Source organism: Anopheles ziemanni, chromosome 2 (assembly GCF_943734765.1).
Source record: "Anopheles ziemanni chromosome 2, idAnoZiCoDA_A2_x.2, whole genome shotgun sequence".
NCBI lineage: Eukaryota > Metazoa > Arthropoda > Insecta > Diptera > Culicidae > Anopheles > Anopheles ziemanni.
Window position 1 is genome coordinate 45,182,467 of NC_080705.1, and position 16,668 is coordinate 45,199,134.

The 16,668-nt window shown below is 39.2% G+C and overlaps 1 protein-coding gene across 1 annotated transcript; it reads right to left on the reverse strand.

Moving 5' to 3' along the window:
• On the reverse strand, positions 1-4,632 carry LOC131282582 (uncharacterized). Its single transcript, XM_058312087.1, has 2 exons — positions 4,609-4,632; positions 1-1,407 (listed from the first exon to the last, which is right to left on the reverse strand). Exons 1-2 carry the CDS (start codon positions 4,630-4,632, stop codon positions 1-3), a joined length of 1,431 nt encoding a protein of 476 aa, XP_058168070.1.
• Between the last annotated feature and the right edge of the window lie 12,036 nt (positions 4,633-16,668).

The following is a 16,668-nucleotide window of genomic DNA, read 5'->3' on the forward strand; positions in this document are numbered from 1 at the left end:
TCACGAAGGAAACCGGAGTTCCGTTTTATTTTCCGTTGCGTCGCCTTTCGCAAGGACCGAGGAAGTTTTGGCGGATCCCGCCGAAAGCTGGTCTTCGATGGCCTTGGGATGTGCCGTACCATTGTCACTGCGCTTGAAAAGTACCTTCCCATCGGTATCATCTTTCCTAGCCCAGCCACTGTGCTCGATCTCTTCGTGATGATGATGATGGTCGTGATGATCGGGCGATGGGAACCATTCCGAAATCCACACCGGTTTCCAGATTTTTTTCCAGGCTGGCAGCCAAATTTCCTTCCAATCCGGAACCCAAATCTGCTTCCATGCTTCCTTCCATTCAAGCTTCTTGTCCGGCGCCCAGACGAGCTTTTTGCTGGGCTTCCAAATTTGAACCCAAGCCGCCTTCCATTCGAGCTTCTTTTCCGGAACCCAAATCTGTTTCTTCTCCGTCCTCCACACCTGCTTCCAGGCTTCCTTCCAGCCGAGCTTTTTGTCTTCAACCCAAACCTGCTTTTTGGCTGCATGCCAAATCTGTTTCCAGGCCGCCTTCCACTCGAGCTTTTTGTCCGTACGCCAAATTTGCTTTTGCTCGGTTTTCCAGATTTTCTTCCATCCCGACTTCCAGACCAGCTTCTTCTTCCACAGATCGTGGCTGGTGTACTCCCAGCCGTCGTGGTCCTTGCCAAGGAACTTCTCGCCCGGTATGCCTACCTTGATCCACTCCGGATACCAGTACTGCTTCCAGGCCGGAACTTGAACCTCCTTCCAATCGGGTACCTGTACTTCCTTCCACACGGGCTTCCAAATTTGCTTCCAGGCCGGTACCTGTATTTCCTTCCACGCCGGCACCTTTATAGGCACCCAGATGGGCTTCCAAATCTTCTTCCAGTCAGGGACCTGGATCTCCTTCCACGCCGGAACCTGAATCTCCTTCCAAACCGGTTTCCAGATTTGCTTCCATGCCGGAACCTGAGTGTCCTTCCAAACCGGTATTTCCGTGGGTACCCATATTGGCTTCCAGATTTTCTTCCAATCAGGCTTCCAAATTTGCTTTTTGCCCGGTTTCCAAATTTTCTTCCATCCCTCCTTCCAGATGAGCTTCTTCTTCCAGTAGCCCGGATCATGGTGTTCCTCGTGGTGCAGGTGTTCCTCGAAGTGGTGGTGCTCCTCGTGCTCGGGCTGATGTTCGACTAACGTTTCCTGCTGCAGTAAAGGCACCGGTGCCGCATGTTCATCGTGCTGATGATCGTCGAACGTTACTGGCAGTGCTGGGGACGGATAGTCGTAGCCGATGCGTTTTTGTGCCTGTTCTGGTACGTTAACATTTTGGGTTTCCTCCGCCTTTTGGTCGATAATGGCTTTTGCTATTACTAGCGCTGTCCGTATCTGTACTATCAAGGTGATAGTAACCTGTAGAAAAGAGGAATCGTAGGAAAAACGTTTGAAAATTAAATAACGATCATTAGTTTTGAACATAACCTCGAACATGTGATCATTACAATAGCTTACGAGGATGCTTGACCCTCGAATAAGCTAAACCGAAGGAAAGTGGTTCAGTGGTCAATTCATTCCAGTATTTCCAATTCAAAACAGAAGCTTGATAAAACACTTGTGAGAAAGTCTTTCATTCTGACTACGGCCACAGAATCCTGGCTTGACACAGACATACATTTTTTTCATCTTAACATTTCTGTATTTTTCGTTTTTGTTTTGCTTTATTTTGTTTGCCTTGTGGAAGAAGAAAGTTCACGATTATCACACGGTTACATGATTGCCATTGATGTGACAATCAGTATATTATCGGATACGGATGCAGCAAATTGTAACGGGAGTCTCGATTACCGAACCATGGTTCGCATGTATGCGAGTCGTGTGTTGCTGATTAACATGTCATGTGACTGTTTGGAGGATCTCGGCCAGCTGGTGGGTGGAAGTGGAAAATCCTTTCCAATCCATACCGTAAACTAGAAATTGAAAAAATGTATGTCGTTATGTGTGAACCAATCGCAGCTTTTCACTTCTATTTGAAAAGCAGAAAATCTTATAACAGACATGTGACTTGAACATTTATTTATAAAAAAATGTTGGATTAACGAAAAAGGCCACAATTTGCAGTACAAGTAAAATTTTAGAGGCAGCTCCATTTATTCTGCAATTTAAAAAATGATTATGGCAGCAACTGTCCATGACGTGCAGAAAGTCACATATACCTTCCCAGACTCAACTCTAAGTGGGTAGACATCTACTCGTGCGAGATTGGTTAATTGCATAACGCACGTCAATGACGATCACCGATCTACGCCTCATCCGGAACAAAGAGGACACCATGAAAGGAAATGAGTCACTGAACTCATAATGGCGAATACAGCCATGTATATGGAAAGGAATTACTTTCTTCTACAAATCTGTCTAACCTTGGGCACGTTGCAAACAACGTTGGTCCTTGCTGAAGCAGCATCGGCTTGCTTGTTCGAGCCCTAAGCGCGTTTCCCCTGTTTCTAAAAGAGTTCTTCTCATCGAACAACGCGTAGGTGGACAGGGTTTGCATAACCAACAACCGATGTTTGGTTACAGCGAAAGTGACGCGTCATACTGGCTTGACACAGATTATCAAAGTGTACTTTAGGATAAATGCTGGACAAAAAACATGAAATGTAAAAATTGCACGAACATTTTTCTGTTTAATTTAGTAATTTTTAACCAATTGAAGTCATCAATCGTACACGTGCTAGACACCTCTTAGCCAGAAATTCCTTTACACTCATCTCCTGCGTTGATGATTTTAATTTCAACGGTTGCCGGGACCGGTTTCTCATCCACCGGCTGTTTGCAAACTGCCATTGGTACCACGACGCTGGTCTGTGACCGCATCGTAAAAGAATGGTGCCTGTGTGTTAATAGACAAACCCTCAGCATGCTCAATTCCGGTTTTTTTCGTTCCGCAAACGCAACGGCACCGTCTCTTTGCATATGCAGGCTGGGAATGTAGTGAGAAAATGATGGAATCATTTTCTTTTAACACATTAGTTTATGTGTTCATCCATGTTGCACCGGGGAAGCAGGTTGAACAATGAGCGGACATTGTACCAGATTATCGACACACTTTGATGGTTTGTAGCAAATGCGTGTGTGTGTGTGTATTGTTTTTCCTCTCCTCCCAAATGCACTCTTGGGTGAACTCTTAGACGATGCAGTACGATCGCGTGCAAATTATGAGCATTTGTGTGAGAAAAGGTTGTATCACAAAAAGATCATCAGTTCCGGTATAATCTATCTATGTTCCAGCCAAGTAAAGACTTGCATAGGTTTATTTTTGTTGACTAACATTTTCGGTTTTCTTTTTGAATTTAGAGGTTTTTAAATATATTTTTTTAAATTTTAACTAACCAGTACTATACATTTCCCTACTCGGTACGTGTAATATATCAAACAACTGATACTTCGAGTTTAGAGCTGTACTTACTTCATACTACAAATGGATAAAAGAAACCTTATTTATGACATGATAAATGAAATGAACGAAAAAAGATTTAGAAGCAGTATACTTGACCAAAAAAAAAAATGGTAAAGCTCATCTTATTTTTAACATCATTAGTGAACGCAGTTCGGCCTTGACGTAAATTTAATTGGAGAATCAGGCGTACACTTTCGTGAGCTAAAAAGTCATGGATAAAGCTAGAAATTTGACTATCCTTGATCGTATCGTAGAGAGGCTTTCATTTTCACCTTGGAGCAAATTGATGATCCCCAAAACGAAAATCGTTACTGTGTTCAGAGCTTCATGTTTCGTGCTTGTTGGCGTTAGGGAAATGAGTGTTTTACAATTTTCTTCAGCTGACTACATTACTGGGAAGAGATAGTGCAAGCAGGGTGAGGAAATAAATGAGACAAATGAACCGTAAAGTGCCGTTAATAAGCAATAAGGATGTTCGGAACCGAAGTATACGGAATAAAGCACAATCTATAGAAAGACTGCAGAAAAAATCACATGCAGATGAAAGTGGGTAGCCTTAAATTCAATTAATTGAGTGCAACGAAGTAATTTGGTAGGTTTTTATGCGCGATTGAAGCTTTGCGTAAAATTTATATAAAAAATAATTCTTTTTTGTGTTATAGACAAACTGAAGTTCAAATATATTATTTGAGTATTATCTACACAGTTTCGTTTCAAACATTATTTAAAAATGTAATCAGTGAAAAATAGTAACAATAGTACTCTTGCTAAATCTATCCACTCTTACCACACAATGAAATTGGTGGTTTTAATAATAGGCGATTAATTTCCTGGATTCTTGGAGTGTTCCAAATCCACGAGACGGCAAAACTTAGTTTTTTTTTTCTCAAACCACTCACTTTCACTTGCCAATTATCGAACACGTGGTATCTCTGAACTGAGCTGAGATGTTGCTTCCATTTATATCACTTGCATAAACAACCATGTCGCGAAGTATTAAGCAATCGAACATATTGGCAATTATGTTATCACGATTTCCTGTGAGATGTTCCAAAGAAACCGAGGAGGCTTAGCTCAGCTGTATTTTTTCACTTTCGTTTGGCTCGGAAAGAGCACCGGGAAATGGGGTAAAGAAAGTAACGCTCGGTAACACTAACCACAATGTTCCATCGGGGTTTCATCCTTCCCGAAGAAGAAGCGATGCTCGGTGCGCTAAGTCGGAGTGGTAATCCGCTCCTAGGAGCCGTTGGACACTGACTGACAATTGTTTACATCCGCCGAACCGTTTAATATAGATAAACACATGGACGCCCCTCCAAGCTGGAGGAAATGGAGAAAATAGTATTGTCGGTACTCTCACTCCGTCCGGGTGTGCGATCTTGATTCCAATCCAACGCTGGAGTAGGGATTGAGTAATTTTGGCGCGTCGAACCGCTGGGGAAAGAGTTTTAGCTGCCAATGCGTCGTACTTACACATACTGTTGCGGCGCAGCAGACCCCAGAAAGCTCCAAACTCCGTTGAAATGGAGCTTAGTATTCCCGCACGGGTTTCGGGGTAGGGATTGGACTGGAACAACCGTGTATGGTTGGGGTCGCAAGATGATCTCGCAATACGGAGACGACGAGCTAGAGAGAGAAAATGCTTCACTTCGGGAAAGGCCCACGAGGTGTTTGTTTACAAATCAAGAAATGAAAAAAAGTCTCATTCACGATAATTCGAAATACACACGTTCCCGTAGTGCGGACTCACGGATGAAAGTAAAATCCGGACAAATGAGGCACATGCGCAGGCTAAAAGGGAATGAAGATTAGGAAGCCCGTTTAACTGTTCAATTTTTATTAATCAGGTAGAAACAAGTTATTGTGTTTTAATTGATAATTTAAAATCTTCAAAGTTCAGTAACTTCCTCTTTATAAACACATTATCACATCATTACGCTATGTAACGCGGTGTATTGAAAAAGATAATACTACTTTCATAATTTTCAAATAGTTGAAGAGTTGCTAAATCAGCTTCCAAGTTATTGTAAAATGTGATCATTAAATGCCTCTAATCGTCCTTCGCGCCATGCAAACGACGGTTCCCTTCCTACCTCCCTGCTGCTTGTGCGCAAAATGACGAAGCATTTCCCATCATCGACCCAGACTCCACCGCAACGAAACTAACTGAACTGTGTCAGCGGTGAATGCTTCCACCTTTCTTTTCCATTTACTTCCAATCCATTCGCTTAACGTACGGCACTTCTTTCGCCGACGGCAACGCCGAGTTCGGCGCCAAGTTCCGCTACCACCGACCAATGTCAACCCTACAGCACCCGGCTTAAAACGGTCGTGTCGGTGTGTGAGCGCCGGGTTTGCGTAATCGATTCGCGACTTGCCAGCTTCAGATATTATGTCATCCTGGCATCAACCCCCGTGAAACACACTGCTCCAGAGAACCGCTCAGGACAGGTCGGAATCTTTTTTGGACCGGACGAGCAGGATATCCCGCCGAAAGCAGACAACTCTGGGAGAGACAGTTAGGGACGTTGCCTCCGGGTCAGCTTTCGTTCCGCATAACTGCGGTTTGGACGACGTTTTTCTGTTTAGTATATCTCAAGGCCGTTGTTGAGGAAATCGGTTGCTTATTTTCTAATCTTACAATGGGTTGATGCACATGTGATAAAATTCACAATAAATTAAACTTTATTATCAAAGTCAACATTTAACACAATTTTCCTATTATTCAATTATAATATTTTTGTGTTGTTTTTAATCATTCAGGTATATTATATAAATAATACATATATAAATATACATAATATATAAATAATACATACATAAATATACCTGAATGATTAAAAACAACACAAAAATATTATAATTGAATAATCGGAAAAAATCGTTAACAGGAAATAAAACTACAAATATAAGAGTTTAGACACATTTTTACATTTTAAAAGACATTTGTCTTAATTTCTTATGGTCAATTGCTCTTTCAGGTTTTTTAATTACCATGTTCTCTGACTGATTATTTGATGCCACAGTGCCTTGACGGCGTGAGTTCCAATGCCATCCGAGATCGGACAAAAAGTATTATAAGCCATAAGTTTTGGTGAAAACTACCTCAAATGTACATAGACCGATTCTCTAACATCTCTTCTGTTGTGTTACATATGAAAACGACATTAAAATTCACGATCCTACTCTCTTACTCCATCGGTGCTTTTAGCTTGTCTTTCCACTAACCGTTCAGTCTTTCAGCCTGCAACGATTGTCAAATCTTCGGGGAGATTGAGTTTCATTTGAAGATATCCGATTGATATAACCACTCCGGTTAGAAAATAGGCCCATGCGCGCCAGGGCTCACCACCTCGACGGCGTGGGTTCGAATCCCAACCGAGACCGGACCCTCCCCTGTACGAGAGGACTGACTATCAACGCACACAAAAGGGTAAAAGTATCGTAAGCCCTTAACGGGCAGGCATGACCAACAAGGTCGTTACGCCAAGAAGAAGAACCACTCGTGTATCCTAAGACTAACGATTTCTAATATGTTCAACTAGTGCTCGACTAAACTTTAGTGCAATGTTAACAAGCGTATTGTCCTTGAACTACAATTTTATTGTGCTTATATATCACCTAGATTTGTTTCTCAACTTTTTGAATCCCGAAAGGAAGTCATAAATAAAACATAAAACCCATTGGTCCGTTCAGACAGTAATAAAAACTACTTTAAAAATCGGTACGTGCGTCCAAGATAGGTGCAAGCACACTGTTGTGGGGTGAACCTGTTCATATGGTTTGAATAGAAATTTGTCAGGTGGAAGGATTTTTATTACACAATATACGTGCAGTTCGAACTTGAGTGCGTCATGATTTTACCGTGCTGGAAAAGTATCTGATTGGTTATGGAATTGTAAGTACTGTATCGACTCGCCCAGTATGTTCGGATCATTATGTTGCAACGATGCAGTGTTTAAATCACTCTTTGGTTTAGGACACAATTGAAGCTCTGATTAAGGTCGCTTCAATTGTGTGCACTGCCTGACTTGAGTGAAAGTGTTAATATTATAGCTATCATATTACAGGCAAGTATATCAGTCTAAACTTCCTCATAAAGAGTAATCCAATAGTTTAGAAATAGCAACCAATCGTTACCCATTTTACCATTTTAGTAATAGTTTAATAACGTTTAAGATGTGGTTTACTAGAACTTATTGTAGATCAGCCAGTTTGCTAATACACCCAATGCATCAGCTCACTAATCTGTACACTTTCTATAATTTAAATACTTCTGCACTTCTGAATGAAAACGAACTAAGTTAATAAACGTAAAAAAACTAACTAGTATTATAATCATAGCCGTCTTAATAAAACATCGCAGCTATAGCTAACTATTGAACTGAACTTTTAAAATGAATAGATTTTGGATAAGAAATTTCACAGTGACATCGTTATTTTTACAATTTTAATATATAGAACATAATTTGCAAAGGGAAGAATCAACGCCAATTCATACATATTAAACAAAAAAACAGGCATTTAATTTTTAACGGAACGGTTTTAGGACCACTATGGCATATGTGCCCAAAACTTGCCTTACCCTTTATTTCAAGGAACGTAATTGATCCGTTTTGATCAAAAAGGAACATTTGTAGCCAGATTCGTCGAGAGGAAGGTTATGTAATATAGGAACGGCAAGCGGAAAACAAGTTACCGTGACTGTGCCGCTATGACGTAAGAAAGCTTTAAACAGGACCCAATGGTTGGAGTAAAGGTAACACACTCGGGATCGTACCGAGCCACAACTGGTTCTCCTTCGGGAACTCGCTGTCTTCATGCTTTCCACTATCATCCAGACTGCGCGATAACGAGGAAAAGGCCAACGACAGTCGAGTGGCGTGTGGTAAGTCCGGGGGTATGACCAACTCCGACGGAGGCTGTTGCCATTTCGGAAACATGCTGGTCTCCTGAGTCGTCAAGCGAGTATCCCACCTTCCTTCGATTCGTGACGCTTTGCCAGAAAGGGTCGTGGTAGCCCTGCTTCCAGCATGCTGCATTCCATCTGCTATCAGATTCTTTAAAAGGAGAGTAGAAAACATGTCTTCGCAAATGTACTTTCACTTTGCACGCCGCGTGTAGCACAATCGGCACAGTGGCAATGCAATAGATGCAGTTTGTGCCTTTGTGGCGGGGAAATACAAATGATGGCACAGAGGTTGTAAGTTTGAGAGTTCAAAGAAACAGGAAATGCTATTTCCTTTTTGAACAGTGCTGGTGCGGCTGTGTTGCGAGTCGATAATGGATGTCCATGGATCAACCTTAGCTTTGTTATTTTGTGCTCACCTCAACTCCAGGACAACCTAATTTTCTCTTTTCAAGAGTTTCAATTAAGTGGGTCAAAAGGGAAACAACACACTGTGAAAGATGAATTACATAATCAGCGTCACCTACTTTAGGAAACGTGTGGCAGAAACAACCATTAAAAGACTACGCCATTTTTTGCTAAACTGTCTGTACTGCGGGACAAAAAAGATTATTTTTTGCCAGATTCCATAGCCGATGCTCTTTTATACACTTGAGGAAGAGGAAGAGTTTTGCGTGTCAATATTATTTAGACTTTCATCACTTTTGATTGTGACACGAAAAAAGAAACTAATGTTTTAACAGCTTAAATTAAACATACGGTAAAAAGTAGTATAAGTATTTTAATGTTTAAAATTGTTGTATTCATGCTGTAAGAGTATTCGCATAAATAAAATGGCTTATATTAAAAATGTGAATGCAACGATTAAACTCACAACAACCTTGAATAATAGCGACACAAATTCTGAGTATATTCCACTAGGAAAGTGTTTTGTTTCAACTGCACATTTTTCTTCAAAGCATAGTAAATAAGACATGTAGGCTTCGAGTAAAAGTTGTTCCATCAGGTAGAGTTAGGTGAAAGAAAACGAATAAAACACTTCATGGATTGAATTAGTTATCCTTTTTCTTTTCGAACTAGCTACAACACCAGGTGAGTGTATCATTTGGAGAAATGGTATGAAGCAACAGGAGCGATAATAGATCTTCCTAGAGGAAATGATGTAATGTTGTTAGTTTTTCATTACCCTAGAAATGCCGGCATCATTGAACTGTCACCTATTTGGCGGTCCACCCAGGCGATGAAGGACATGTTTATAAGGTTATCTTGTTATACAGAGCTCCTTTCGTTTCATTCTTTTCATTCAGAAATCTATTGCATAATAACGATCTAAACAATATCTCTACGAAAACATTACTTTTCTTCAAGGCGAAGAAAGTGCATGCGTATTCCTAAATCAGGTTGGGCTGGCCCAGTCAGTCAATCCACTTGTTACGAGGCGTACCGACGTATCGATCGTTGGCCAATGGAACATGCATGGTGCCGCTTGACGATCCCAATTTTTAGCTTTTTCTTCAGCTACCCCATGTGCGCCGTAGGCAAGCCGCATCACATAGACGAATTTAATGTTACATTTATCTGTCGTCGATGCAGGGCGCGAAATGGTTGCGGAAAACGGAAACATGCGCTTAGTTGATCGAGATCTTCACTCACTTGCAGCATCTATACGTAACAGTATGCTGATCCTGCTGAAAACTAGGTATACACACAAACTATCACTTGACTCTCATTTTCTTCCTGGGAAGTGGCCCGGTATGTGCCAGAGGAAAACTAGTTTTTCGATAAAAAAGACTCTTGGAGAGAGCTTTTCTGGTACAGTTTACTAACCTCGGAAGCGGACACTAGTATTGCAAGACTTCTTTTGACGATCGTTAATAAGCCATTGCAAGCTGCTACCGCATACCGAAAAAGGACGGAGCAAAACAAATAGTCGACACAGATTGCCACAGACGGTTTGCGTTGGTAAGAAAACTAGTTCCGAACAAAAACAGGAAGCAACGTTTGTACGCCACTTGGAATGCGCTTGGATTTCGGTCATAATGACAAAGAAGTGAGAAGAATGGAAAGAATTTATTTCCGTCCAAATATGCTTTAACTTATGGGTTTGGCATTCTGTTTTATTACACCTTTTACCACCTTTTGGCGTGAAGCCCACGGCTTTTAGTGAATCCATCTAATCTACGATCGCCGGAGCTATCGCGAGCGTCGTTGTGTCTCCATGTGTGGAAAATATTTTTTATCGGACTGGATTGGTTTTTATCTAAAGGTTCTAGATGAAAATATTCAGTTGAAAATAAGCAATTTATTGAAATTACAGCTTTAATTATTCTTCTCGTGGGCATCGCGGTAAAATACCTGGAAACAAAAATTGTCTACAGTCAAAATGATGGCAACTTCCCTTCCCGTATGTAAAATTATACGGTTTTAGAACATTTCTTTCACTCGTTGCAAATGTTTCCTCTTTACTGCTTCTAGTTTTACACGCTGGATAAGGTTTTTTTTTAATTTATCAAATCGTTAAACTAATGCAACGTTTGTGGATGGTTTAGGATTGAATATTCGTATGATTGTATTTCACTGATGAATTTTGTTTTCGGTTGCATAAATGTTTGAAGAATGTTATTTATTTGTCTAACAAACTTGTACACAATACAAAAAAAAATCAATGACAGAACGATAACCAAAGCAATGGTTGAATAAAGATAGTTTATTGAGCTACTGTACGTAGTTTCGATTCTCTCGTGGCTATTATCGAACATTCAAACTCCGGTAGCAAACCTCAAGACACCATGTGCGCGTGAGAAGACAAGTTCAATTCCTAGCTTCCTTCTCGCCATTGCCGACGGGTTAGTTATGAAATCGGAAGCGGGAAGCTGCAGATAGAGAGAGAAAGAGAGAGAGAGAGAGCGAGAGAGAGAAAGAGAGAGAGAGAGAGAGAGAGAGAGAGAGAGCAGCATCACAATAATCCACTGTATCGTGCACGATGATCATGTCAGACTCAAAAGAAAATTGTGCTACCATCGCATTGTGGCTCAAGACGCCTGTTTGCATAGCGCCAGTAATGATGCGCCAAAACCCACGATCCTGTTATGTGACGAGCGGAGCAACACCACAAAACAACATTGAAATTCTCATTACTGCCACACTGTTTCGTTCGTTCCTATTTTTATTTGAAGAGGATAGAAATCCAGAGTAAAGAGATCAACCAAACTTCTAGGAAAAAAACTATTGCCTACAGCCTCAGTATTTTAATCGAAAATGATTGGTTGATGACTTGATGATGCGGTAAGCTCGGTCAGCAGTACGATGGGTTGCCTACCATGTTAATTTACTAAATACAGTTACTATTTACTAAATACAGCTAACTTAATATCCCCAATGTATTGCGACCTAACTAGGCCTGTCCACACAGGCACAAAATTCACATTTTCCCTTCAACTTTTGAATAGTTTGTTTGATGCCATGATATAATTAGTTGTTGGAACACAAGATTTTGTTTTTAAATTGCTTAAGCACTTATAGCAAACGCATTTTTATCACATTGATGTCCATTTAAACTATTTGGAACATCCCAAACATTTAAGGTATAAAACGTTTACATATGAAAGTGGCAACTTTATTCTGACGCAACTTACTAATCAACTTTTTGCCAACGTTCGCCAATTTAACAAAGGATTAATAAAAATGACTCCAATCGTTTCCCAGCTATGTTCCATTGTTTTAAACAACTTTAGGTAATTTGTTACGAGTTTCTTTGCCAGTATCGACCTCTGCATCATTTTTGCTAACTTTTTATAAGGACGTTTGATTCACATTTTAGAGATCCTTGCTTTAAAAACGTGTAAACCGTATTTTTTTTCAAATATTTAACAAAGCCTAGGTAATTTTAATGAACGTAAAGTTGTTTAAAACAAAAATTGTAATTTATAAAATACCAGCTGACCCAACGAACTTCGCCTCGTCAAATTTTAATAACACGCTAATATTAAAACTCCAAAGCATTGGAACTCAAAGGAATATTCGGTGATGTCAACACATACCAATAACAGATTCATCTTTAAGACACGGTATATCGGTATCATATCAAATCCATAGAATGTTATAAAATTCTGCTAAATGATTCTTGACTTCGTCTTCGTCACAATCAAACAATTTATATGAGTGCAATGGTCCAATGGCATCAGTTTTTTTAAACCAAACGTAGTTTCGATACTATGCGCAAAGTTCATATAAAAATTTGTAATAAGTTCAATTTTCGATGAAGCATATTTCAAAATACCGGGAGGGAATTTGTTCATTTCTAATTCCTAGGTGTCCTAGTGCAGGAACACGCACGTTACAATTCACGATCCAGTACAGATTTAACTCGAAAATTCTGATTTTCATTTGTAATTTTTGAACTTCCGTAAGTTTTGTTTGGCCCAAAAGGAACAATTGATCCCACAACATCGTAAAGATTGAGTTTCTTAGTTTTAGTTGTGAATATTTGATTTTATTACATGGAAAAAAGCCGTTTTTACAATTCTTCCCATTTTCTCGATTTTCCTTAGGGAATTTCCCATTTTTTTTCTAACTCTTCGAGGTTAAAAAGGAACATCATCCCAAGACATCAGGATTGTCTCAGCCGATTTTAAATATTAGCGTTACAAACAAACAATATCTCTTATATAATTTTTCGTATGGAAAGAGCGTTTTTTCGAGTTTTCCAGTTTTCTTCCTTTTTCTTGGAAATTTTTAAAAATATTCATTCTTATAAATCCTTAATTGAGTCAAAAGAAACCAACCACCAGAAAACTTTGTACGAATTAGTCTCGTCGTTGTTCAGTATCCGTTATAGACAGTAAACTATTTTTTATATTGAAAAAGTCATTTTTACAAAATTTCGAATTTTCCGGCTTTTTTTGGGAATTTTCCCATTTTCCGGCTTTCCGTTGGGAATGTCATCGAGATTGGTCCAGCCGATTTTGAGTTTTAGCATCACGAACATTCATTTTTATAGACATAAGAGTTTTGGCAGTTTTCACCAGTCATTTTTTTTATCTTCTTTTATATTTACATAAAGAAATCGAAAAGGTTCCAAAACTAACTCATATTTTTTGCAGGCTGTTGTAGTTGAATGCTTATTTTATCACATATAACATACATGTATCAATCTTAGAACTGTCTCTTAGAGAATAATTATTTTCGCCGTTTGATACTGTTTTCTGCTTCAAAACGTGATTTGTATAACTCTGTTGCCTCATTCTCTACCTTATCAAATTCAGTTCTAAAATTATTTATGAAATTTATCAACGATTTCAACAGTGCGGAACCCTTCACCATTTCGCATTCTAGCGTTTACAGAGATTTGCTTGTTGCATTAATTCTGTGCAGTATATAATAGTATATAATAGTCATGAACGCTGTTTAATGTTTCTGCATTTTCTTCAGTAAAGAAGATGTATCCAATGTTGTAAGTTTTGCTTCTCTATCCATTAAAGCATTTTTTTACGTTCATGTACCCAATTTGAAATGCTAATACAGCATCAGCTCTATCCGACCACCTTGTTCTTGATTGCTTCTTTAGTGTTTCGTTACGCAAATAATTGATAATGTAAGGTGAATAATTTTTTTTCACATAATAACATGGCATGATTTTCAATTCCAATAAATGATTTTTTCCTGTGTACCTCCGGAAACATATCTTATGACAAGTTGGTCTATTTAGGATTTTTTTTATCTCCTCTGCTATGTTCAGCTGCACTTCATTTGCAAGTAAACCTACGAACTCACCGCATATTTACCTTCCCGCGACCTTGATGAGCATAGTTTTTCAAATGTAATTATAGAAAATCATCATAATCACTAAGATATTGTAGGCAGTTTAAAAAATTCCCTTTATTACTGGACTCCTTACTCTCATCGTGGCCTTGAAATCCTAATCCAAGACGACTTGATAATTTTATAGTGGATAATATTATTTTTAAAACTTCCCTCCAGTATCCCTCTTCTTTTATTCTTTCCTCTATGAGTTTAATGCCAATTCTACTGGTTTGTTGTGATCGTCTATAAAGAACGCACATACTACAGTATGTCCCATAAAAAAAATGCGAAAATCAGTACCTTAGATTCAAATAATTTTTTTCAAACAAAATAATGAAACAAATTGTTATGTTAGTTTTTTAAGCCTTTAATCATTACATTAATAATTAGGTATACCATTTTTCTCGATCGCCTCCTCCATACGGGGACAGAATCGAGAGCATACCTTCTCAATGTATGAGTCAGTTTTCGAGATCCATGCCTCGGCAATTGAAGGTGTCAGGGATCCAACAATGGTGCTAGAACGTTAACAGGCCTTAACCAGACCATGGGCCCATGTTGTTTAATCCAATGGATTCAAGTCCGGGCTGGTGGGAGGTCAAATCTATTTGCCCAAAATTCCATGTTTTTCTTCAGCCACGTTTGAGTCCTTTTCGAGGTATGTCACGGGGCTCCATCCTATTGGAAAATGACGTGTTTTGTGCTCCAAAGCTAGCTTTTATCCATGGCAGAACGTGGTCCTTCAAAATGTTCATATTTACCTCGATATATATGTAATTTTAATTCAGCTTCGATAAATGCTGAAGGCATTTTAAAGCTATTGGGCGCAATGATCTCAAAATCTATGATTCCTTCCGAATTTTGGCTGTAAACTTGGTTTTCAGGTTCTCTGAAATATCCTCAACCTTCTTCGGCGATACAAACCTGTCTATACGTGTGTTAGACACGGGATCGACAATGGACATTTTTTCAACAGAGAATACGATGACGGTATTCTTTTGTTTTGATGTTGACACCAAACGTGTCGAGAACTCCAGCCGTAGTTGTTTGATTCGGTCTGTTACAAGGTGACGCTTTACTCTGACTCTGCACGATCATTTCAAGTCATGTTTGGTTCACCCATGCATGGTAGATTTTGAAATATCGGTTTCCTTAGCCAATTTTCGGATCGATCTGCTACGATTTTGTCTCACTCAAGCTCTCATTGATCTGATGACCTTCGGCGTGGGAGTGGACCGTGGATGGCCACTTCCTGGCTTCGTGGGATGTGGTCCATCAAGGAGTGATCGTTGGATACAGTAAACAGTAGCCAGGTGGCATCCCACGATCGATACAATTTGTGTTACGGGCTTTTGGGCGAGCAGTAAACTAGTCACAATCTCCTTAATGTACAATTTTCTCAACTTTACTACTCGAAAATCACTTTTTTGATTACATCATCTCATAGTATACTACCAGATGATTACACACGCACATTATCACGGTAAAAATAACGTTTAAAGCTACCCAAAAATAAGCATTGAAAATTTTCGCATTTTTTTATGGGACATACTGTATGTGTTACTTAGGCATCTGAACTACATACTCAATATCGTCATCGGATAACATTTTAGGCCACAAAGCTACACTGCGTCCCAAAATGATAGCCTCACCCAGTTTTTTCACTCATATGCTATTTTAAATGATCGCAAGGTAAAATAAACGACAGAAACATATTCCTTAATCTAAAAGAAATGTGTTTCACTTCTATTTTATCAGAAAAAAAATTTAATTATAACATTTTGGTCAAAAATTTAAAAAATGGAGTGTCCCATAATGATAGCCTCACTTCAAAAATCATTCAAATAAACAAAGCAACCCAGTTCCGAGCCACGTTATCAGTTGCCAAAAGTATTTTTTAAGTCTCTCTCTTTAATGGCAAGTCAAATCATGAGATTGGTGTGCTAATAAATAGATTCACAAACGTCATTAACGATTATGTAAAAGATTCCAGTTAATATGGGGTTCAGAAGTCTCCTGGTCGTCTTCAAAATCTTTCCTCGCGTGATAATCGGAGGATTTTTTAAGTTGCTTTCAATTCAATTCAAGAAAATGCTGCCGGGCACGCACGCAAGACACCAAGAACTCACCATGCACGGTCGGGTATCAAAACAATGTCTTAGCCAGCCGTTTCCCCAGACCTTAATCCAATAGAAAATGTTTGTGGAAGGCTAGCTCAAGAGATTTATGAAGATGGGAGACATTACGAGACCATAAAGGACCTTAAACTTGCTATCCGAAATGCTTGGCGTTCCTTATCAGTAAATACGTTAGAAAAATTATCGGAGAGCATGCCATCACGAATTTTCCAAGCAATAAATCGTAATGGAAGACCCACTGATTATTATATCATGACTTTTGAATCCATTTATGCTATTTTTGTTGATAATTTAATCAAAATTCTAAGTGAGGGTATCATTTTGGGACACCACTGATTTTAGTTTCTTGCTAAAAAAGGGATTGTTCA